The sequence below is a fragment of the Gracilinanus agilis genome, chromosome 6, assembly GCF_016433145.1.
Source record: "Gracilinanus agilis isolate LMUSP501 chromosome 6, AgileGrace, whole genome shotgun sequence".
Classification (NCBI taxonomy): Eukaryota; Metazoa; Chordata; class Mammalia; order Didelphimorphia; family Didelphidae; genus Gracilinanus; species Gracilinanus agilis.
The window spans coordinates 43,956,438-43,981,153 of record NC_058135.1 but is presented as its reverse complement, the minus strand read 5'-3'; the positions used below and the strand labels follow the sequence as shown (position 1 = coordinate 43,981,153).

Genomic DNA, 24,716 nt, shown 5'->3' with positions numbered 1-24,716 from the left:
TACTTAATTATTTTATTTTGTTACAAAAGATTTCTCACAAAGTGGGAGTAATATGTAAATATTGGTAAAGGAAAAACAAGACATCAATAAAATTTAAAGAAAAAAAGGAATTGCAATAAGCACAAATTAGGGAATAAGAAGGACCCCTATCTCATCTTAGAAAAATGGCCATGTATACACCCTCGAGGTTATCACTAGACACAGTAGTGTGAGTGGGTATCACTTAGTTCTATGCAAAAGGAACAATTTTTTCACTGCCAGACAATCTTTGGAAATAGGAGGGACTGACTAACCACCCCCACACCTTGGCAACAAAACTGAACACACACACACACACACACACACACACACAGCATCTTCCCTCCCACGCTGGCCAAAAGTCACTTGCTAGATCAAAATGCATTTCCAGATTTTGTTGGGCTACAGTCAATGTGATTAGGTAAAAAAGAAATTGAAAGCAAGAATTGCTGTAAATAAGCCCAAATGTAGGTGTGATCAGCATGCAAATAAAGGAAAGCTGGCTGACTGTACCTAAAAACCAGTGATTCACAAAGTGGGCGCCATTGCCCCCTGGTGGGTGCTGCAGTGATCCAGGAGGGCGGTAATGGCCACAGGTGCATTTGGGGGCGGTGAATAACTGTAAGGGGACAGTGATAATATGTGACAGGGGGCGCTAAGTAATATTTTTTCTGGAAAGGGGGCAGTAGGCCAAAAAAGTTTGGGAACCACTGCTATAAACAATTCACTAGTTCTTGATATGTACATAATTTAACAGGGCTTGACTACTAAAACTTTGGAGTTTGATTTCTGCTACTCATGTCTTTTTAGTAAAATATAGTGCCATTACAGGCACAAAGAAGAGGGAAAAGAATTTCTATTCTTAATATAGATCATAACTTGTTAAAAGAGACAACCCATCTTCAAAGGCTCAGCAAACATATTCAGTAGTGCACTGTGTACAGAGGAAGAAAGTCTAACAAATTTTGACTGATTTTGGAACTCTGAACCCTTTCTGAATAAACACACACTTGCTAATCTACACTACTGAAGGAAAATGATGAAAATGAAGCATGACTGTCACAATGTAACTGAATGGGGACTTTGTAGTTCAAAACCATTTCGAATTTAATTAGAAACAGGAACTTGAAAACAAGAGTAACCTATTTTGTTGTTGTTGTTTTGGGGACATCAGACCCATTTTAGTGAATCAGTTTCCTTTATTACTGTGGACTCTTGCTTAAAGCAAACAAGAAAATGGATCTCCTTAGGACCTAGTGATTGTCAGGAGCCTGATAAAATTAAAGCAAACTTTTCACAGAGGGGGAGAGTACTAACCTCCAGGAGGTACTGGATGAGTACCTGAATGAGAAAGGAGCCAGGCATATGATGGCTTCCTTTGCCAATTCTGGAAAATGCTCAGTTATTTCCACTTCACTGTCAGTTGTATCATCATGGGAAAATGAAGGGGAAAAGGTATCTATTAACAATTTTTCACCCTTACAATATGTAAGTAAATTGTTAATAGATACCTTCTCCCCTTCTACAAAAAGGAGGTTTCAGAAAGTATATTTAAAAAAAAAAAGTGAGAAACCCACCTGCCTTCTTTTATCTGCATTTGGCCACTGCTCAATGTTTATTTTACACAGTGAACAGTTTGGCAGCCTCTTCCTTCACTACTGCTTTTTGATTAGTGTGGAGGAAATTATAATAAATAATAAAACAGGTAAGATGCCCTTTCTTTTTAATCTGAGCCCTAAAAAAAGGTACTGGCATTAGACACCTGACCCAGGAAATACTGAAGCCATTCAGTCAGAGAAGGATTAGAAAGATGTTCAATCTCCCATCTTTTATCTGGAGAAGGAGTGGTTACCTCAGCCATTTGACAAATAGGTGAATTCTGCCTTCTCTGACACTGCCTGTGTGGAAGGGGCTATGCTGGGGTGACACATTATGGGGTTCCCTTGCAGTCTTCACTTAAGTTGCTTAGTGGTCACTTCCTCCACACTTACTTTTGATTTGCTGTGTCTTATGAGGGCAGACAGGAGTCTGTTTGACTCCCCCATGACGCCGGCATGATCTTTGGCTTCACACCACTCCACCAAGCGCTGGACTAGTTTGACATTCTTTCCCAACTGTTCAGCAGCTTCTACTATAGGGGAAAAAGGCAGAAGACAAAGGTGCAAAATTCTGTCAGCAATTTAGCTGAAACTTGCAAATGTTATGAGGTGGGAAGAGAGCACAGGATTAAAAAATAAATCATTCCAGGAAAATGAGACCTCAGAACACTTTATCCAACTGAGTCATTTTGGGGTTTTTTGGGCAGTGCCAAAATAGTATGCCTTGTGTTGCAAACAATAAGCACCTGATACCTTCCTCCTCCTCTGGGTAAACCTCATGGCCCTTTAGTACCTGGGCACTTTGGGACTGACAGGTGCCATTTAAGGAAATGGTTTATTAATTTAATTCTTCATTTCAAAGTAAGAGGGGCAATGTAGATCATTGAAGGTCTACAAAAGCTGGTCTTTATAAAAAGAAAGCTATTTACTGTGTTTTCAGTCAGATGTTAGCAAGTTTATCAGACCTTAATGGTAGGAAGGAAAGCAAGGTAAAAACAGTAAAGGAACAGAATTTTTAAAAGGGCAGGTTCCTAATCTGCTTATAGTGAATGTCCAATTAAATAACATCTGTATGTAGGAATTAAGGAGAATCCTGAAGAGAGCTTGATTTTAATAGCTTGTTATTATTGCTAGGAGTATCCAAGGCAAAACCAAACTTATACTGAAGCATAGTAAATTGATTTAAGATAACCGTATGTATCTTTCATTTGATACAGTTATCTCAAATTTTTTTATAAATGTGAAAACAGAACAAAATTCATTTTTCAATTAGAAGCTATAGTAAGAGATCACTAGTTAATTCACAAATAGGGTGGCAATTATTTTTTACCTTGTGCATCTATTAACATTCTTAATGTTCCCAGGAGTTTGAACTGCACAGGAGGCATCTCAGATTTGAGGAATTTCAGGACTGCTTCTGCAACACCTGCTGACAGCATCTTTGCTTTATTTACAACTAGATAAAGAAAAAAAATACCTTTGATAAAAATGGAATTGGGATTCCAGATGATTAACATATGATAGTTTTACCTCTGGAGATAATCTAGATACTTTTCCATAATTTAAAATAATACCTACTTTAAAAAAACATTTTGAGCAAATCACTTAACCTCTGAGTCCTCCAAGAAACTATCTATGACAGTAAATTGGCTGTAGAATAGTTGTTAAAATTACCAATGTTGACTTCAAAGGAACAAGGATGAAACACACTTTTTGCTTCTGGGCAGAGATGATAAGACTAGAGGTGCAAATTAAGATCTACCTTTTCAGAGAGGGAGAATGTTGTTTGCTTGACTATAGTGATTTGTTACAGTGGAGGGCTTCTAGGTGCTAGGGAATGACTTAGTAGATAGTAAGCAGGGATGCAACTACATTAGAAAATACACTGAAGAAATCAAGTTCAGAAGGAGACACAAACAGGGCAATTTTGTTACTGTTTAATATGATCAGAAAAATCTTATGGTTTTATAATTATCTTTCATTAGTTCTTTGTTTATTAGAATTTCTGTTACTGATGTTCAGAAAAAGAAAGAAAATGTAATTTAATTAACTTAATTAATTAATCTTTGACTTCACACAACTCTTCCCCAGCTGTTTAGCAGCTTCTATTATAGGCTATTATAGACTAAAGAAAAGCCAAAGAAAATCCTAAAAAGGACAGTTATCAATCTGCATCTGTGGGGGGAATTTCCTCACCAAGAGCAATAATGAAATCAATTACAGGTACATGCAAGTCATCCCCTAGCACCTAGAATACACATAACTTAAAAATCTGCCGTACAAACCAAAGTCATCTCAGGACTTCAAGTTCATATGGACTCATTCACATCAGGATGAATCAATGAAGAGACTGAAAAGTAAATAAACTTAAAACTTAGAAACTTGGTGATTAGACGTCCTTTAATCCCAAAGGACAGTGTGATGGAGATTTTCTTTTCTTTTTTTCTCTAGATTGATTGTTTCTCTTCTTGAGATTGGGTCTCCGGATCTAGCCCAGTTTGGAAGGGCAGGGGCTATATTCCTGGGCCCAAGGATGAGCCCAAGAGCTTCCCCTCTTCAAATAATGTCTTACCTGGGTCAATTTGCTACTGCTTAGGCAGCCTGCTGGTACCCTGCTCTCAAGGACTCATATGGAGATTTTCAAAGGTTAGGATCTCATTGTGTAAAAGAGGAAAAAAATAACTAGGTGGATCAGTGGATAGAGAGCTAGGCCTAAAGATAGGAGGTCCTGGGTTCAAATATGACCTCAGACACTTCACAGTGATGTGACCCTGGCTAAGTCACTTAACCCCAATTGTCTGGTCCTTATTGCTCTTCTGCCTTAGAATGGATACTTAGTATTGATTCAGACATAAATCAAGGGTTTAAAAAAAAAAGTAGGTAAAAACCCATTGTTTTTGTGCTCTAAGTATTTTTCTTCAACTAAGGATGCGATCAAAGCAAACCTTGTAGAAAATGAATATAGCTTCTCCCTAGCTCTTGCCTCTGTAGGATGCTACCAAAGCTTATAACAAGAACATAGTATCAGGGTACGGCGTTCACATAATTCATTTCAAAATGCATTTATTAAGTGGGTACAAAGCACTATCCTAAAATGTGGGGGAAGACGCTGAAACCAAACCTGCCAGGCACAAAGGTGCTCACAGCTTACAAATGCAAGGTAATCTGGGGGGGAAGGCAGGACTGAGAACTGGGGAGAATCAATCCCAAGCCTCCCACTGGCTCTCGGGCCGTAGGAGGGCATGGGAAGAGGGCAGGAGGGAAAGGCTCTGAGCACCAGGCTGAGGAGGTCATTCTTTGCCAGATGGGCAGATGCTCTCGGAAAGTTATTTGGGGAGTGTTGGGGAGGAGAGAAGCGGAAGCTGGGGGGACCGTGAGGAGGTGCTAGAGTCTGAGGGAACTGTACATGGACAGCCTGGGCATCTGACCTGCCCGCGGTGGGGAAGGGGAGCCAGGAGGGATGGAGAGACTTTGCAGGCGTAGGGAAGCACCCGCAGGGCTCTTTGCTCGAGCCGGCCCCAGGGCTTACCTGGAATGGCCAGGTTCCTGAGGGCGCTCAGGGCGGCGTGCTGAACGGTCACGTTCCCATCTTCCACATGCCTGTCTAAAAGGTCCATGAGTTTCTGCACGATTCCATTGTCTACCATATGGATGCAATTTCCATCTGAACAAAATGAAGAGTTATTGGGCTTCGTAGGCTATAGCGCTGACATAGCGGCTCTGAGGGAAAATACGGGTAATGCAGGTATCCCCCCCACAGGAAGCAAAGAAAGGCCTCTAGCCCATCACTGGTCAGAGCCCTTAGCTGGAGCAAAACCGCCAGGGAGCCTCAACCCTGCCCTGGGACCAACGACAAGTCTGACAGGTCCTTGGGTGGCTGCACTCCCTGGTCCTGGAGTTAGGAAGATCTCAGTTCAAGTTCTGTCTCAGGCACTCAATAGCCACGTGCTCCTAGGCAAGTTATTTAATCTTTGTCTCATGGGGGCAGTCAGGTGGCTCAGTGGATGGAGAGCAAGGCCTGCCATGGGAAGGTCCTGGGTTCCAATCTGGATTTAGATACCTCCTAGCTAGCTGGCCCTGAACAGGTCCTGTCAGCCCACTGCCTAGCCCCCTTACTGCTCCCTCTGCCTTAGAACCAATACACAGACTTAAAAAGAAAAGTCTAGCTCGGTTTCGTCATCTGCGACATGAGGATAACAGCGGTACCTACACGTTTAAGTGTGTCTCAAACCTCGCAGCACCGTGTGAGCGCTGGCTGTGTTTCCGTGTAGTCTTAGCCAGGAGCGAGGCTCTGATGGGGGCAGTCCCCGAGCCTCAGGCTGGGGAGCGGCGGCTGTGGGGGGCAGGGGGAGACACAGTCCTTGGCACATGGGGGCGAACCCTATGAAAGAGGATCCTGCCCCTGGACTTTTTCCAGTCCGGCTGGAAAAGCCTAGCCAAAGGCGCCTGAGCCTGCCTCGGCCCGGTGCGTGGGAAGCGTCCCCAGGAGCGCCGGGCTCAGAGCTGAGAGGCCTCTCCCCAAGAACGCCCCCCACCGTGACAGCACTGGCATGGGCCGGCTCGTTTGAAGAAGAAGCCGCAGCAGTGCCATCTACTCACCATTACGGGCAAAATTGGCTATAGCCAAGGCGCCAGCAAGCTGCAGCTGGTGGTTGTTGGAAGGGATCCAGGAGAGGACCCGCTGGAACACGCTGCCTTTCCCTCCTTCGAACAGCTTCTGCATGGACTCATCTGCATGAGAAGCCAAGCCCTGAGCACTCCAGGCTGCCAGCCCCCAGGCACACCCCCACACACACCACTCTCCCCCCCACCCCCCAGCCCCCAGGCGCCCCAGCCCCACTGTGGGAGACTCACCTCCCAGCAGGAGCAGGACCATCAGGTCTGAGGCCGTCTTGAGCTCGGCCATATCCTCTTCTCGCTCGCTGTCCACAGTCTGCTGCACGATCTCTAGCAGGCACTCTACAAGGCCCGCTTCAACCAGCTGCAACTTAATCACATCTGAGGAACAGAATGGATCAATCCATGAAGGTAAAACACCTGAGAAGAGCCGCCCAACAGGCAGCAAGCTAGGGAGTATAACAGACTGGGGGCCCCGAGATCAAATCCTTCCTCAGCGAGTGATGGCTGGGTGACTCTAGGAAAGCCATTTAGCCTCTCTGAGCCTCGGTTTCCTCATTTGTAAGATGGGCCAAGAGCATTGACATCACGCAGTGTTGTGATGAGGATCAAATGAGGTAACAATGAGCAAAACTTCAAGGGTGGCATAAACGCCAGGTCTGCCCCTTACTACACACCAGGAACCCTGCCCGTGCTGGGGGCAGGAAGACAAAGGGGCGACTATGTCAGTGGGGAAGAGGACATGGACTGATGTGGCCTGGAGGCTGGGAGAGGAGATGCAGGAAGGCTGTGCGGCTCAGTGCTGGGTTGGGGATGAAGGAAAGCAGACGCCTCCAAAGATGCTGGGGGGGGGGTGCGTAACATTTCTGAGGGGGAGACGAGGTTTGAGTCCCAAGAGGAGCAACCATTAAAGATAGCAGCTACCATTTCTATAGTACTTGAAGACCCATAAAAGTGCTTTATAAATACTAACTCATTTTATCCTCACGAAGCCCTGGGAAGAAGATGCTATTATTATCACCCACATTTTACAGATGAGGAAACAGAGGCAGACAAGTTGAAAGGACTTGCCCAGCCTTACACAGCTAGTGATTGTCTGAGATTGGATTTGAACTCAGGTCTTCCTGATTCCAGTCTAGCACTTAAGCCACTGTAACCCTTAGCTGCCTTAGGGAAAAAAGGGAAAGTCTAACCATTATGTTTTTGATATTTGCCTGCTTAGGAGCCTCAAAGAACCCCAAGAAGAAGAATCTGAAATGAAACAAAACTCCCTCTGCATTTTTTTCCCCTTTAAAACCATGGCTGTGTCTCTCTCTCACCTCAATGCCACCCAGCATCTCAAACTAATCTTTTTTGGGGGGTTGGAAACATGTAATGATTTACCTCTATTATTCAGAGACTGTGATACCTGTTAAAAAAAAACTCATGGTTTTCAAAAAGACAATTTAACTCCTTAAAATAGTTCTACCCAGAGTAAAAACACATCAAAGCAGCTAATGAATGTAATTTTGCACTTTTTAATCTGTTTTAAAGAAACTATGAAAGGGAAACAGCTATCTGGAAAAATCAATTAGAACAATCCACATAATCAAGTACACTTTTGCTGTCAGATGTGCTTCAAGTCAAATAATGATTCAATCAATAAGCCCTAGGTTAGCACCTCCCATGTGCCAGGCCTGGGCCAAGCCATAGGAATACAAGCAGGAAAGCCCACAGCACCCAAGAAGCAGGAATGCCTGTCTAGAGCTTGTCTGCATGTTGTCTCCCCCCTCAGACCCCAGCTTTCTGACTTGTCTTTTGCCTGCCTTTCTCTCCCCAGTGCTTAACATAGTGCCTGGCACGCAGTATGGGGCTTCATAAAGGCTCACTGCTGGCACTTGACTGGTGGGAAGGCGAGAACCACAACATATTAAGTAAATATGAGATAAATAAAAAATCCAAAGTGACTTCAGGGTAGACATTAGCAACTGTGGGAAATCAGAAAAGGCATCTTAAGTTGAGTTTTTAAAGCAGCAAAGGATTCCAAGAGTCAGAGGTAAGGAGGGAGAGTGTTCCCAACGTGGTAGACAGGGAAAGAGTTCTGAAGATAGAAGATAGAAGGCTGAGTGCATGGGGGGGGGGGGAGGGGGAGGGAAATAAGATAGAATCAGCCCAGAAAACCTAGAACCAAATGGCAATGGGCTTGAAGTACCCAACAGACAAGTGTGAATCTAATTCTAAAGACAAAATGAAGCCTCTGAAGCATCTTAAGAAAAAAGAAAGACAATGTCAGACCTGTGCCTTTGGGATGATTAATTTAGCAGTGGAAGATGGGACTGCGGTGGTAATAGAAAGATCTACTGGATGTTCTTGGTGGTTGGAATAGAACTATAGGATAGGGGATGGGCTACTTTTTTTTCTTAAAAGGCACTGAAACTCTCCTCTAGTTTAATAGGATCAGGGCCTCAGACTTCCTGGTCTCCAGAAGCCCCAGCTGGGCCTTCACGCTCAGCCTACAGGGCAGACTGGACAGAGGTAAGAAAGCTTCAGCCTAGACACCTCCCAGACTAGTGATGGTGAACCTTTTAAGAGATGGAGTGCTGGGGGCCATCCCCATCCCCCCCACTCAACTCTTCCATTGGGCTGCTAGGCAGAGGGGTGGGTGAAGTGAGAAATGTCCTCATTGAGTGTAGAGAGGGGGAGGGGAGTGACCTGAGTGCTCTGCTCCCCTCCAGCTCTGCTGTTTGTGAGCCATCCATCTCTGTGTGCTCCCATTGGGCTGCTGGGCAGAGGGATAGGAGAGAAGGGGAGGGGAGCAGCTCCACCTGAGTCCCTCTGCCTTTCTAGTAATGAACTGGGGGAGGGTGTACCCACAGAGAGTGCTCTGCATGCCATCTTTGGCACCTGTGCCATAGGTTTGCCATCGCTGCCTAGACTGAAGGTCCTTTCCTTCCTAAGTAAACCTCCATTTTTAAAACTGTTTTACAGACTCCAAGTGTTTCCTTTTGTCATAAGGATGAGCATCTAGGTTCAGCCTGCTCTGTTCAGCCCTGGACTGCTACCACCAGAGGCAAGAGATGAGAGGGTCTGAACCAGTCTAGGTGTGTTGAAGAGCTGTAAATCCTCAAAAGCAGAGGGTTAATGACTGTGAATCATCTGAAAGAGAAGGGGACAGTCTTGAAAGGCATGAAGGAAGAATTAATGAGACTGGGCACAGATTAACTGATTAGATAAGGGGCATAACTAAGTTACAAAGGTTGTGAACCTGGAGAACTAGAAGTGATTTTGAGAGAAATGGCAATATTGAAGTAGAGAGAGTTTAGCAAAAAGGTAATGAGTTCTCTTCTGGGTACACTGAGTTAGCTATGCAGGTGGAAATATCCAATGGTCAAAACAGTTGATGATATGGGATGGGAGCTCAGGTGAGGGACGGAGGGAGGGCTAGACATGTGGCTTTGGGAGTCATCCTGCAGAGAGACAATAGCTGAATCCAAATGAGCAGATGAGATCACCAAGACAGGAGATATACATATATACAGTATAAAGAAATGGTCATGGCCAGAGGCCTGTAGAATAGCCACACTTTGGGCATGGAGTACAGACAATAATCCACCAAAGGAGACTGAGGAGTATCAGACAAAATGGGTAGGAAGAGAGCTACAAGAGTGTCAAGAAAAACTCAAAGAAGAGAGAGAATGCAAGAGAAGCTAGCTATATTATGACTCAGAAAAGTTGCAGAAGGCTGAAGCCTGAGAAGAGACTTAGCAAAAAAGAACTCAGTGACCTTGGATAAAGCAGTTTCAGCTGAGTGGTTGGGCTGGAAGCCAAATTACATTGGGTTGGCAGGGAAATGGGTGGGAGGTGAGAAAGAGGAAGCAAGTTTATCCCCTACCATTCCCTCCTGGGAGTTTGGTTGCAAATGGTAGGAAAAGATATGACATAGGATGATAAATTTGAAGAGATAGTAAGGCTGAGTAATAATGATGAAGATGTTGATGATGAGAGCTAACATTTTATATGGTGCTTACTATGTGCCAAGCACTGTGCTAACCACTTTACAATTACCTCATTTGATACTCACAACAAACCTGGGAGGAAGGTGCTACTATTATCTTCATTTTATAGATGAAGAAACCGAAGCAAACAAAGATTAAGTGACATGCCCAGGTCACACTTTAATAAGTATTTACAGGCTGGATTTGAACATAGGTCTTTCTGACTCCAAGCCCAGCCCTCTATCCACTGCATCACCTAGCTGTTTTTTTGGTTTGTTTTTTAAAAAGATGAGAGATATCTGGGCATAATTACAGGTAGCAGGGGAAAATCCAGTGATAAAGAAGGGTTAAAAATTAGGGTAAGAATGGAAAAGAGGAGGTAAATAAACCCCAAGAATAAACAGAAGGCAATGGGACTGAGGACATAAATAGAGAAGTTGTTGTTAGGAAGAAGGGCCACTTTTTCCTCAAAGACTAGATAAAAGGAGGAAATATTGGGGCAATTGTTGGGGAGATCCAGAGTGTGGAATTAGAGGGGAAAGGAGTTTTTCCATGGATGGTCTCAATTTTTTCAGTGAAATATGAGGTGAGGTATGCTCAGAGGAGGGCAGAAGAGCTGATACTGATAGCTTAAGAAGAAAAGATCTGAAAGGGGAATATGATGGTCACAAAAGGAAGAGTGAAACAAAGTTGGTGGGCCACGCTGAGACTAGATAATGTAAGTTTTTAATCGATCCAATTAGCACAGTTATATGGATTCTTCCAGCTACATTCAGTAATATCTAAAGTGTGGAAGGCAGATGATGGGAGTAATCCACATCTCCACATCTGGAGTTTGAAAAAGAATAAGCTGTGATAGAATAAGGGATTCAGAGGCAGAAGATAATGTAACATTGAACTAGTCAAATTTTTGAAGGAAAAAAAAGGTTAGATTAGCTTAGGAAAGTGAAGACAGATGACTGGAATGGCTACAGCTATGGTGAAAGCTGAAAACTGGCCTTAGGAGGTTTTTTTTTTTTTTTTTTAAAAGGAATTTGCCTCTAAACAAGGTAAGGCAATTTTATTTTACTCATGGGAGGTGGGGGGGAAGATTACCCTGTTTTTGTCTTCTGATAAAAGGTGGAACAAAATGAAATATGTGGGCTACTGAGCCATGTTCTGAGTAATAAACAGTTCAAGGTACTTCAAAGATAAGAAATCTAATTTCTATTTAAAGTACTATATGCCTTATGATACAAAATGGCTGCTTACCTTTCCAATTCCATTTCAAATCACATCATACCAAAGGTTTACAAGTTCATAGATCATAAGGTACAAAATGATATCACATTCATAGTAGATTATAACATAGAGAAGTTTGACTTCCCAAACAGAAGAAAAAAATCCAAAATGAGAATTTCAAACAATCTTTGCTAAGAATGTTGGGGGAGGTAGGGAAGGGAGGGGATGGAGAGAGAAGGAAAAGACAAGACCAGCTAATGACAGAAAAACAGTTGACCCTTTTAATGAAAAGTAATGAATTGTCAATGTTCTAATAAATGGAGGGGGGAGGGAAGGAGAGAGAGAGAGAGAAAGAGAGAGAGATTCATTTTTCTGGATTGTGAAAATATAACATGCCACATGATGAGATCGAGAGCCTGGGTGTGAAATCTATCAAGGAAAAAAGGAAAAATCAACAGGACTTACTAGCTGACTATATATGGAAGGTTAGGGAGGAGGATGGCCAAGTCCTCCAGAGACCTGTTTGCAGATGGTGCCATGCTGGCTGCATCAAGCCTAAGAATGCTGCAGTACCTTAGATGAGGATCTATAAGCTCTCAAGAGTTTGGCCTAAGGAGTCTGGACAGATATTACAATGAACTGGAGAAAATGGATGGTTGTCTTAAAGAAGAACTATTCCATTTCCTTCAGTGGCTCTTCTCAGCTCCCTTTTATGGGTTGTCTTTGCCATTTGATTATAATCTCTTTGAGGGCAGGCAGTGATTGTTTTCCTTTTTCTTATTTCTATCTCTAATGCTCAGCAAAGTGTCTGAATTAAAAATAAAGGAAATTTTAAATATCTTTAAATGACTCTAAACTTCTCCCCAGAACAAAAGCCCATCTTTTCAATACTCATATTGTAGTAGTCCATGACAGGAGGCTCTGAATTATCAGAAACACTGAAAATGAGTATCTCTAGCTAGTCAGCAATGAAGCAGCACATGGTGACTATGAATAGGCTGCAACACATTGAAAACAAATGATTTTAAAGGAAATCTGATGTAAAAGATGACATTAAGGAAATCTAGCAATGAAAATACATGGGCCTGCTTGTCATATATTTAAGAGGGAAGAAGAGGGATAAATAATGGACAGCCCATATGGTTTACTGGTGATATGTTCCCTAGTGGTGTGAGGAAAAACGGGGGAACATCTCCAACACATGGAGTAGACCCACTGCCCATAGGCAGTACTGAAGAGTTACAACAAAATCAGAGATCTATAACAGTTGAGAACATAGGAGATGTGTATCCCAGACAAAAGAAAACTCATGGGCAGAAATGATGCTGTCTTCAGGTATTGGAATGACTGTGAATTGAGAAATTTAGATTCATTCTATTTGGCTCCACAGGGTAGAATCAGGAAGAATACGCAGAAATTACAAAGTGGCCAATCCAGGCTTAATGTCAGGAAAAAATTCCTAACAACTAATGATTGGAACTATCCAAAATAGGAATGGGCTGCTTTGGGAAGTGTTGGGTTTCTCCATCTTGGAAGTCTTCAAACTGAAGCCAGGCAACCACTTTTCAGATAAATTACAGTAGGGAGTACTTTGTAAGTGGTCTGAACTCAACAGTCAATGAAGTCTCTTCCAATTCTCAAAATTCTGTGATTCAAAGGATTAATAGTATTTGAATATGATGGTGAGTAATAGTGCCATCCAAAACAAGTTGAGCAGTGAACAAAAAGGGAGAGGGAATAATATCTTGGGGAAGTAGCAAGGCTAAAAGAAAGTAGTCTTTTTAAATTGAGTTCAGGGAAAACCGAGGTATGTTTGCAGGCTAAGAGAGCCAGTTAAGAGGGATAGAATTAAAGTAGAGGAGAGGATGATTGATGGAGGAAAGTCAGAGAGAAGAAAATCAAGGGTATAGGAAGAGAATGCAGCTTTGGGAAGGAAGAAAACCTCAGTTCTTTTTTCTGAGACTAGAACCCTGAGAGGTGGAGGAGGGGAAGCTGAGGGAGTCAATTATTGAATGGCTTGTTAGAAAAATATGAGGCAAAGTTATCAGTTGGGAGGTGGGGGAGTGAAGTAAGGGGATTGAGAGAGAGCAGACAGTTTAGAATAGCTATGATAGGGCATGTTGTGTGAGACAGAAATAAAGGGACTACTACACAGCAGTGAGTACCCAGTGGATATTCAATAGCATTCATTGTTAGCATGCTAAGTAATTAATATTCCTGATCTGTTTTATTCAGTTATGAAGAAGGTGTCTGACAAGAATTACCTATAAAGATACAGACACAGGACAAAGGAATCCCAGCACAGAATTCAGGACATTATTTTGAGTTTTGACAATAGGATAAAGACCAGGCAGGAAAGTAAATGAAGTCAAAACAAGGGAGGATTAGGAGGAATCAAAGGAAGAAAGGTCACATTTAAGGTAAAAGTAGACTGCGTGAAACTGAATGGGTGGTCCTAGTCTAGGGGAAGTGGTCAGTGCTTTCAGGGATCATTCAGGGAGGCTTGAAGTCAGGGTGGGGGAAAGTAAGGGGTAAAGGATGATTCCATAATCGCAGGTCTTTGTCATCCAGTTGTTCAGGATAGGCTTTGAGTGGGATTGGAAGGAAAGGCAGAAGGAAATTGTGGGAAATTATGGTCAAAATTCTCTTTTCAACATTCGGTATCTCAGAGCAGGTGCCTCTCAATTATCTTGCACTTATCCATTTATACTCTCAGTAGACTGTAACTTCCTTGAGGGTATGAACTATTTTCCATTTCTGCCTTGTACACAGTGGATGATTTAATAAAAAGAGCTGAATTAAACTTACTGAATCCTTCCTCCCACCCCTAAGAAGGCAGTAAGCTCCTGGAGCTCAGACATTTTGCCCTTTTCAATCTTTAAAATCCTTTGCTTCAGCATAAAGTCAGCACTTAATAAATATTTGTTGAAATGAATGCTATTAATCCTACAGGCCTGTCTATCATTCTAAGTGAATTCATACAACCTACAATTCACCTTTATCACATCCTTCAAAAGAAACCTCAGCATTTTTGTTGGTTTTGCTAAGTTTCTCACATAACTGGAATTCGATGGGTAGGCAGGCCTTTAGAAGGAATAAACAGAGCTATTTCATTGTGCTGAGCAATTCTGATCTCCCACCTTATCATTGTCTTCCCTGCCATAAGGAAAATCACAAAGAGGGAGTAAATGCTTTTCCTGGTCACCTACTTGGTTAGTTGCTAGTACAAAATGTCTGCTTTTTCCTGCCCCTAAATAACTGGCCCCAGAAAGTTCATCTAAGAGAACTGAGAATGTTCAACCAGAATAATTTTTAAATAGGTGCATTTGCACTGTGTGACACTGAAAGTAGGGCGTTTCCTTGGTTACAGAATACTGGACTGCAAATGTGCTCTGACTTGAATTAAAAATTGTGATGGAGGAGGCCCTTTCAAAATTAAATCTCAACTACACAGGTTGTACACACTATTTTTTAGAATGGTGGTTGCACCACTTTCTGCCATATTTGGACATCAAAGAACACAAGGAGTAATGCGTTCTAGGTGCCTATATATTTAGGCAGGATTCCTAATAAGTTCACCAAGGCTGCAGCCCATTGCAAAGCTGTGAAACAGGTCAGGAAAAAATAACAAAGAAGTGAAAATGTCATGATTCTGAAATATTCTAGGGAATGTTAGATGTATTATTGGTATACTGAATTCAACTTCAGGACAAAGTCAGTTTTATCATTAGCACTTAGTAAAAAAGAAAAAAGTTTTGAGACAAAAAATATTATTGTGTCTCGCTTTTTTTTTCTTTAAGTAATATGGAAAAACTTGATTTGATTATGAGTGATGGGATGAGTAAGGAATTGTGGTAGTGGAACATAATCTAGTGAAATTTATCATACTTAATCTCATTCAGGAATTTTAGTCCTGACAAACATTTCAGAGGTCTTTTTTGAGGAAAGAGCATTTTTCTTGGCAAGTGTTGCTTTCTTGTATCTATCCTTAAGGTGTATGGGTCAAACCTAATACAGAAACTAATTTTCACTGAATGACAAAGAGTCATTTTAGGATTGAAAGGGTCCAAATATTCACATTAGCTAATCTATTCTGTATTATCAAAGCAAATTTTTTGAGTATGTGAATATATATGTGAATATATGTTCATATATGAATATATGAATAATGTGAATAGAAGAGTTCAGAATATTTTTAATGAATACAATTCGGAAATAACCACAAGGAAGAACCCCTAGTCACAAGTTTAATTCACTAAATATTTGCCTGTTATATACAGGGGATTCTGCTAAGTGCTAGGAAATCTTTAAAAAAAAAAAAAAAAAAAAAAAAAAAAAAGGCAGTCTCTGCCTTATGGAGCTTATATGCTACTAGAGGACCAACAGTTACAGAGAAACTAAAAGTGTTTAACCTGATGGCTCAACCTTGGGTAGGTTACTTAATCTCTCTGGGTCTAAGCCTCCTCATCTATAAAATGAGGGCTTTGGATCAGATTAAATCTAAGGTCCCTTCCAGGTCTGAATGTCCTTATGTATTCTTACTCTCTCTAACATCAAGCATTTACAACATGACTATGAAAAGAATAGATCTGCTCCGGCATGGACTGAAAGATACATGGATGAACCAAATGGCTGGTGGAAAATGGCTTAATTGTCTGTTCTATTCATTCAGTGTACAGAGAGCTCTAGAATAGCTAATAAGGACTGCCCCAGAGGAAAAGGTCATGTGGTAAAGAGAGTAGAAAAAGACTTAGATTTGGTATCAGAGAACCTGGGGTCAAATCCTACTTTAGACAATTTGGCTAACCACTGCAACCCCCAGATGACTGATCTAAAAAATGAGGGTTTGAACTCAATTGTGCCTAACATCACTTTCTAACTCTAAAATGATAGTAAAATGGTAAGTGGGAAATAAATCAGGCTATTAATATAGAATAGAAAGCATTAAATAGCTGGCAACTCAATCAGAGGTTAGCAGAAGCTGAAAAAGACACAATGCCCAAGTAAGGTCCATTTATTTCCTCACCATTTTCTGCTAGAGGAGCCAAAACTTCAAAAATCATCTCCTTTTTATCATGTTCCATCTGCTTCTTGAAGAGTTTTACCAACTCTTCTGCAACATTTGTATACGCAAACTGTTCTTTACTCGACTCTGCAAAAGAAGAGAATTGGAAATACAATAAGCAAGCAAAGTTCTGAAATGGTTTTCAATTTCATTCATTCCTAGGTCATTCTGTGCTATGAGTCATGCTCTTTAAAAGACAGGAACAATTCAGTCTAATACTTAATGCTGCCCAAGTGAAAGGGAAGATGTCTGAGGCTTTAGGAAAAAATGTACTGACCAAAATTATCATCTTCAAGGCTTTAAATTTCAATAGTCAATAATGTATAGGTAGCCACAGCAACAGTGAAATCATCAGGTTATACATTCAGACTTTCAAGGCCTTCCTTCCGTCAAAGAAGAAAAAATAAGCTGTGCCAGACTTCTTTTTGCTTTGCTAAAACTCTTAACTCCAGTATCGTTCTCATTGGGCAGGCCTGCTGGGGCATGCTTATATGGATTCTGACTCCCCCCCTTACCTTCTGGGAGCCTATTTTTGCATGGCAGAAGGTCAAGGGAAAGAAGATATAGCTCTAGCACATCTTAAAAGGTGATGTTGGACAATGAATCACCAGCATTATTAAGGGCTTACCAGATGCCAAGGCTCTAAGCACTGAGGATACTAAGAAGGAACAAACGTAATCCCTGCCCTCAAGGAACTTATACTCTAATGGGGCACCATGTACATAAAAGACAGACAGACAGACAGACACACACACACACACACACACACATGCATTCATACAGAAAAGTAATAGGATAACCTGGTAGGAAGAGGGGAAGCACTATAGTTCAGGAATCAGGGTAGAAATGGAGAGAAAGGCTCAAGAAAAGGCTCTTGCAGCAGGAGACCTTTCAACTGAGTGCTGAGGAAGCCAAAGTTCTCTAAATGGTGGGGTTAAAAAGGGAGTGCTTTCCAGGTATGAGGAACAGCTAGCAGAAACTGACTGCTTTAGAACAGGTCAATTAAACCATTATTCCACTGCTTTTAGTAAGCTGAAGGATTGGGCAGAAATGTGCCAGTATGATGAAAACTAGCTCTATAGTATTGTATGGGTAGGATACCTCTTAATTTAACAAGATTGGGGGGGGGGAGCAAAGGTGGAAAGGGGACCTTTTCCAACCCCTCACCCCCCAACCCGGTTTAAACTCTGCAAGGACCATGATTCTTCCAAAGGAGATGGTTTGTTCCGGATAAGGATGATTGAAGCCTACATATTGTCTACTGTTATTCTGCTCCTGGCAATTCCTCAAATGAAATGAATTTCAGAAGCATGAAATCAATTCTGACATGGCTAAAGTAGTCTTGTATCCAGTTATGGGCTTTCACTCGTCTATCAAAACATGGCATTAACATCCTTGCATTCTTACATTTCTAATATATATCCCAGTGCCCAAAACATTTATCAAACTGAAATCAACATAAAAAACTTCATAATCGCTCCAGGGATTGTACTTAGCTTGTGTCTAACAGCACTGAGCTACAATGTACTGTTATTTAATACAGGAGTTAAAGGATTTCATCTCCAACTGATCCTTCAGGGGAAACTCAGGTGGGCAGAATGATATGATCAGCATGGAACACAGCCAGGACATCCTGACATTTGAAAAAATGTCACTAGATTTTCAGCAGCCCTTTAGCTTCATTTATAATATGAGTTGAGGACTGAATTAAAAATAAGCATTTTTTGAAGGAAAAAAATCTGGTTTCTGGGAATATGCAACTTTGCATTTTCTTTACATAATCCTTTTTTACCTTAAAACATTGTAATTACAATTTTATTTTACAGTAACTTTTTTTAGCATCATCCAAAGTGATTTGACAACACAGACTCCCTTTAATTATCTAAAAGTTTAAAATAAAAATCACCATCATTTTGACCAAAAGCAACTCCCGCATTCAGGGACCTGTCAAAAGCAGAAGCCTTTGTTTATGTTAGATATATTTTACCCACTTGATATTTAGAAGAGAGGCAGTAAATTCAGCAATGAGGCATGCATGAATGGACATATTCAAAATAAAAAGGAGGCAACTCAAGGAATAACTACCTACCTTGTGGAAACAACTTCTGTTTCAGCCTCTTAACTCTCTAGGTCTATGGTACAATGTAAAGGTCAATAAACTTAAGAGTCATAGTGGAATCCTGGTTCTGACACTATCTGTATGACTTCAGACAAATCACTTAAGCTCTCTAGGCCTTGACCAAAAGGAGGGAGTTGAGCTAGATGGATGGCCTCAGGGGTCTAGCCTCAAAGGCTAGATAAGTTACATGCAAAACCCTTTGATTCTCCTTTCTCATCCAGGTTTCTAGAAAGAACAGCTCTATTCTTTTCTATTCCTTTCTCAGTCCTATTGACTCCTCAGCACCTCCTAATTAGGCTTCCAATTCTCTGACTCTTCTAAAACCAGTCTTTCAGAAGGCCACCAGGGACCTTCTAATTGTGAGATTCAATAGCCTTTTTTCAGGTCTCACTATCTTTGACCATCTTCTCATTCTTGATGCTATTTCCCTGGCTGCTGTGCCATAAGATCACAGCTCTGAACCTAGAAGCAACCAGAGCTTCATTTTACAAGAAGCAAACCCCTTCATTTTACAGATGAAGAAACTGAAATGTAGGGCTAAAAAGATGGGTAATTAACCTCAGCGGAAAAATCTAAATCCAAGTCCTCTGAATTCTTCCACTGTCTCATGCTGCCTCCTACAGGATGCCCGAGTCCTTCTGTCTCTTATTTACCCTTGTCTCTGGCAGCTCTTTATTTGGCCATTGTCTTAAGGTTGGTGCTTATCAATTATTAGCATCCCATCAATGACTCCCAAGATTTCAAAACTTACCTCCACGGGAATGTCTCTCAAGCTTATCTGGCCAAACTCTTCTCTACTGATCTCCAGATCTGTTTTCCCAAATGCCTTTCAGATGACCCCTTTATCTGGATGTCCCGCTGACACCTCAAACTCAACATACTGAATTTGTTATCTTCCTATCTGTAAAATCTGTTTTTTTCTCTTGAATTCCCACTTCTGTTAATGGTAGCACAATTCTCCACTCTCAGATTAGAATTCTTGACTATACCCTAACCCTCTGCTCACATATAAATTAGTCGTCCCCAGGTCCTGCCAAGTGTCCCTATTATGTCTCTACTCTCCTTCAAGCTTCCACAAACACCACACTAGTCTAGTATCTTCACCAATTCTGATTATTGGAGTAACTGCTCCCCTTGACTCCAATTTCTTGTCTTTTCTGACCCACAGCTTTCATTAATTTATCAAAGAACATCTGAATGATATTACTAAGTCAAAAACTTTAAATAGGTCCTCCATTGTCTGATGAATACAAATGCAAACTTCTTGGTTTAATAATCAAGGCCTATATAGTCTGTCTTCATTCTTCCTTTGCAGTCCTATCATACTATTTCACTCAAAGCAGTCAAAGCAGATTGACTTTATGCACTTTATTTTTCCATTTTAATTCAACAATTTAATTCAAGAATTTAATTCTTAGTACATGTTCTAGGCACCAGGAGAGAAAAACAGTTCCTTCCCCAAAGGAGCTTTTAATCTATTGAGGTAGATATAAATTATGTAAAGAGATGAGTAAATACAAATAGATTTGAGGATGGAGAGTGAATTAACAACTAGGGGATCAGAGAAGGCACAAAGGAAATGTCTGACATTAGAAAAGAAAAAAAATATACTGAGAAGTAGAGATGAAACCAAAGTACATTCTAGGAATGGGTGATAGCTTGTACATATAGGAATCTGAATATTAAGTTCTAGAAACTAGTAGTTCACCCAGTTCAGCTGGAATGTGGAATGCATGTGTGTAAATATATAAGAAAATGTTGGAAAGGTAGGGTGGGGCCAAACAGTGGTGGTCCTGAGATGCCAGATGTGTATTTTATCCTAGAGGCAATATGGAGTGATTAAAGGTTCTTGAGCAAGAGTATGACATCATCAAGACTTAGGAAGATTGTTTTAGCAGTTGTGTATGTAATGGATTAGAGAGAGGAAAGGAATGAAGCAGGGAGGTCCAACTGCTAAATGAGTAGATAAAAAGGTATGGCTGCTAGAGGTGCTGAATAGGTACAAGAAACAAGACTTGGCATCTGACTGGATATTGGGCTGAAAGAGCTGGAAGAATCAAGAATGCCTCCAAGGTCATAAAAAATGGGTAACTAGAGGATAACCGAGTCCTCGACAGAAACTGAGAAACAGAGGAAGTTGAAGAAGAACAACAATGAGTTTCATTTCTGTCATGTTCAGTTTGAGAGGCTGTGGGAAGCTATTCAAGAGGTTGCTGGTAGATGTGGGAGTTCAGTTCTCCAGTCTCCAGAGAAGCTGATGGCTAGATATATAAGTTTTGAAGTATTTTGTACAGAAACCATAATTAAGTCCAGGGGACCAGAGAAGATCACAAGAAAAAGCAGAAAGAACAGTCTTGAGGAGATCATAAAATGGGTGATAAACAAAAGTGGAGGAAAAGTAACAGTCGGATGAAATTTGCATCATAGAAGCTAAGAGATGAGAGATTTTTCAGGAAGAGATGACCAACAGGAAGAATTGCTTCAAAAAGATCAAGGAGCTTGAAGGCTAAGAAAATGTACTTGGTCACAGCAACCAAGAGACAACTGGTAACTTTAATTATGTATTTTGACAGAAGGATGAGAACAGATGCAAGCTTGGGTTTGGAGCAGTTTCAGAGGAGTTGTGTGGTCAGAAGTCTGATTAATCATAAGGATTAAGAGGTGAGTGGTAAGAAGGAGGTAAGAAAAATTAGATAACTCTTTCTTGGCAGTTTGAGAAAAGACAGAGTCGATGGCTTGAAAGGATCTGGGGGTCCTCAATTAAAGGATTTTTTTAAAAGGATGAGTCCATATTTATGGGCAGTATGAAAGGAACCAGTGGCTAGGGAGAGACTAAAGATGAGAAAAGGAATGATCAAGGGGGCAATTTGTTTCAGGAGATGAGCTCAAGGACACAATGAAGATTAGCCCTAAAACAGAGAAGGGTCCTGTCTTCCTTAAAGACATGAGAGTATTTTATTTATTTCAATCCCTGTGAGTGAGAGAGAAAGTGTAGGTGGAGAAAACAACACTGAACTTGTTGGGAGACTCCCTGAGTAACTGAAAGCCATAATATTATGTCTCAGACCAGGCTGATTCTTCCTAGCCTACAGTGTTTAGGAGACATCAGAAAGAGCAGTTTGCATTCAGGAGGGTATGGAGGAAAGAAATGTCTTTTAGAAAGAGCCATATTTTGTGAGTAATAAAAGTTGAAAAGAATGGGTGATGAAAAGATCTAGGATGAAGGAGCGTTTGTTAAAAATACAGTAGGTAGCAGTAATGCAATGATCCAGGACAATTCTGAGGGACTTATGAGAAGGAATGCTATCCACATCCAGAGAAAAAACTGTGGGAGTAGAAACCCAGAAGAAAACCACATGATTGATCACATGGTTTGATGGGTGTATATATACATACATACATATATATATATATGATTGGGGATGTTGACTTTAAATGATCACTCTATTGCAAATATTAATAATATGGAAAAAGGTTTTGAAAAATGATACATGTAAAACCCAGTAGAATCAAACCATGGAAAAATATTCTAATTTAATTAAATAATTTTGGGAAGAATAAAAATAAATACAAATACAATAGGAGGTCCAGCTCCTTGAGGACCACATCAGCTATTAGGTAAGTACAACAGACCTCCAATACTCTTGGATTTAAGTTCTAGAAGTTCTGAGGGGCTGGGTTAGGGTCTGTTTTAGGTCAGAGCACTTGCCTACTGATCCACATGATTGATCATAGACAGCCTAATGTAGGAGGTACTAAATAAAAGGCCTCTGAGTGACAGTCTGTTTCAGGAGAGTTCTGAGTTAAATCAGAAATCCAGGACATAAACTTTGGTACCTTTATTCTTCATGACTATTGGTACAGGAGAAAGTTTCTCAAAAACCAAGGCAAAGCCTTTAAAAAAAGGCTCAATTCTATCTGCAAAAAGGCTAAAAAAAATCAGTCATGAGAATATCCCCACAGTCCCTTCTCTCTCTTTTGCTCCATTAACTAACAGTAATGTTTAAAAATCCAAATGGTAGATCTGGAAAGGGCTTTTCCACCAATCACTCCCCTCCAGAGACCTGGACAAGTAAAGAAGGAATCCTAAAACACACTGGAGAGAGGATTTTTCTTGTACAAAGGAGAAGATTGGGAAGCTATGTCAGGGGCTAGCCACACTACTATTCTAATCTGGACATTTTTGGAGGACCATAGCATCTTCTCCCTTCTCCCTTCACTGACACCAAACTCTTGAGGGGGTGGGGGTAGGGAGTCTTTTCCTTCCTCTGCTAGACTCTGATTTACCACCAAAACAAATTCATGTAAAGAGGCCTTTGCCACCAAATTTGAAATGGATAAGAGAAACTGAGTCTTTTCATTTTAAAATTCTAAAATCACAGACAGTCACCCTCATTCAAACTGCTACAATAGGTAGTCCTTACTTAGAGATAGGGAAATCCTTAAATATTATAGCAATTATTAAAAGGAAGAATGTATGTGAATGGGGAGCAGAGTACACATGTATACTTTATGCACTTCCTCCCCTCCTATCACTCTGCCTTTGGACTCCCTTTTCCAGTCAGGGAAGGAGTCACTGGATTCAGTCACTTGACTGATGTGCAGGGCTCAGTGCATTAAAAGCAATCCTAGGCTTTCTAATCACTTGATTTCTATGCACCCCAATTTCCTCATTTGTAAAACTATGATAATGTTATTTGCATTGGCTGGGAATACAATGTTTTATAAACTGTAAGGCACCATAGTGGGGCAGCTAGGTGTCACAGTGAATAAAAGGCTGGGACTGGAATCAAGAAGATTCATCTTCTCAGCTTCAAATCTGGCCTCAGACAGTCTGTGTAACCCTGGGAAAGTCATTTAACCTTGCGTGCCTCAGTTTCCTCATTTTAAAAATGATGTGGAGGAGGAAATTGCCAAGAAAACCTCAAATGTGGTCACTTGATTGAAAGAAATTAATGAAGGTACCATATAAATATGAAATTTTTGTATTATTCTCATCTTTTTTTTTTTTTGCCTGAACTGAGGCTAGTGTGACAGTAGCAGTAAACTAACTCTTCTCCCCACATAAGAGAGGCTACTCTTCCCTTAAAAGGCATTAAGAATGTCTTTGAGCCTTAGTTCCCTCACGGGAAAGTTCAGAGCTGTTGGCATCACTTCCTGGTCACCCCAGTATAAAACAGCCAGGAAAGAATGCCATGAATTCTCTGTGCTTGGCTGATGAGTTGCAGTGGGTAACCCAGGCAAGGAGGCAACTAAACCAATTCAGGGCACTCCCAGTTCATATCCCTATTAAATATACTTCTCCCACTTGTAGATAAATGAATTTCCCTTTGTTAACTGTTGAATGACCAACAAGTGTCTCAAATTGCTCCAGTATCAAATATCAACTCCCAAAGACTTAGCCTGAGTCAAGCCCAGGCCAGACCAATTTGCATGGTCAAGCAAAGCTAGAATAAAATGAGATCATTCAAGTGAAGGATGGGCAGCGCAGAAGAAAGTGAGGCCTGATTGGTCTCCATGCTCCCAGTAGTGCTTCTAGGGAAAGCTCAAAAAATGGTGCTGGTGAAGCATCCCCAAACGCTGCAAGTTTATAGAGTGCCTGTGTGCAAGGAGAGGATGATGGGAATATAGACTGTTTCCTTAAGAATTATACCTTGAAGATAATTGAGATAGCTCTCCAGCTATATTGTTCCTGGGCCATCAGCCTGGTAATGAAAGCTTCCTCCAAGGTCTATTTGGCAATTTCCTCTGAACTCAGTTTGCTTTCAAATTAGCCAGGAGGGGCTGAAAAGTATTTTCCCTACATTTGAAAAGTGGGCAGTTACAGGATATGATGTGCTTCCCCTTTGGTAGGAATAGGTGCCTTTGCCTTGCTACTGAAAGAAGGCCCCTCACAGCTTTAAAGGATTTATATTTGTGTAAACTATTTTTTAAATGGCTTTTTGGAAATGACAATGAAGCTGAACAAGCAGCCATCAGTCTTACAGTACAGAGACATCACCAGTCACTTGAGGGGTGATACATGGGAACCCAACAGTGTAGGAATGTGTTCAAGTTGAGAAAGATCCTTGAAATTTTAGGATTGTCTAATAACTCTAAACAAG

At 41.1% G+C, this 24,716-nt stretch overlaps 1 protein-coding gene across 1 annotated transcript in view; it reads right to left on the bottom strand.

The window, feature by feature from the left end:
* The window catches only part of RAP1GDS1 (Rap1 GTPase-GDP dissociation stimulator 1), a 286,184-nt gene that overhangs the window by 17,517 nt on the left and 243,951 nt on the right, over window positions 1-24,716 (bottom strand). The window contains exons 8-13 of the mRNA XM_044681621.1: window positions 16,455-16,580; window positions 6,471-6,614; window positions 6,216-6,347; window positions 5,146-5,280; window positions 2,947-3,072; window positions 2,010-2,149 (exon numbers count right to left, since the gene is read on the bottom strand). Coding sequence (XP_044537556.1) covers window positions 2,010-2,149; window positions 2,947-3,072; window positions 5,146-5,280; window positions 6,216-6,347; window positions 6,471-6,614; window positions 16,455-16,580 — 803 coding nt within the window. The remainder of the gene's footprint in view (window positions 1-2,009; window positions 2,150-2,946; window positions 3,073-5,145; window positions 5,281-6,215; window positions 6,348-6,470; window positions 6,615-16,454; window positions 16,581-24,716) is intronic.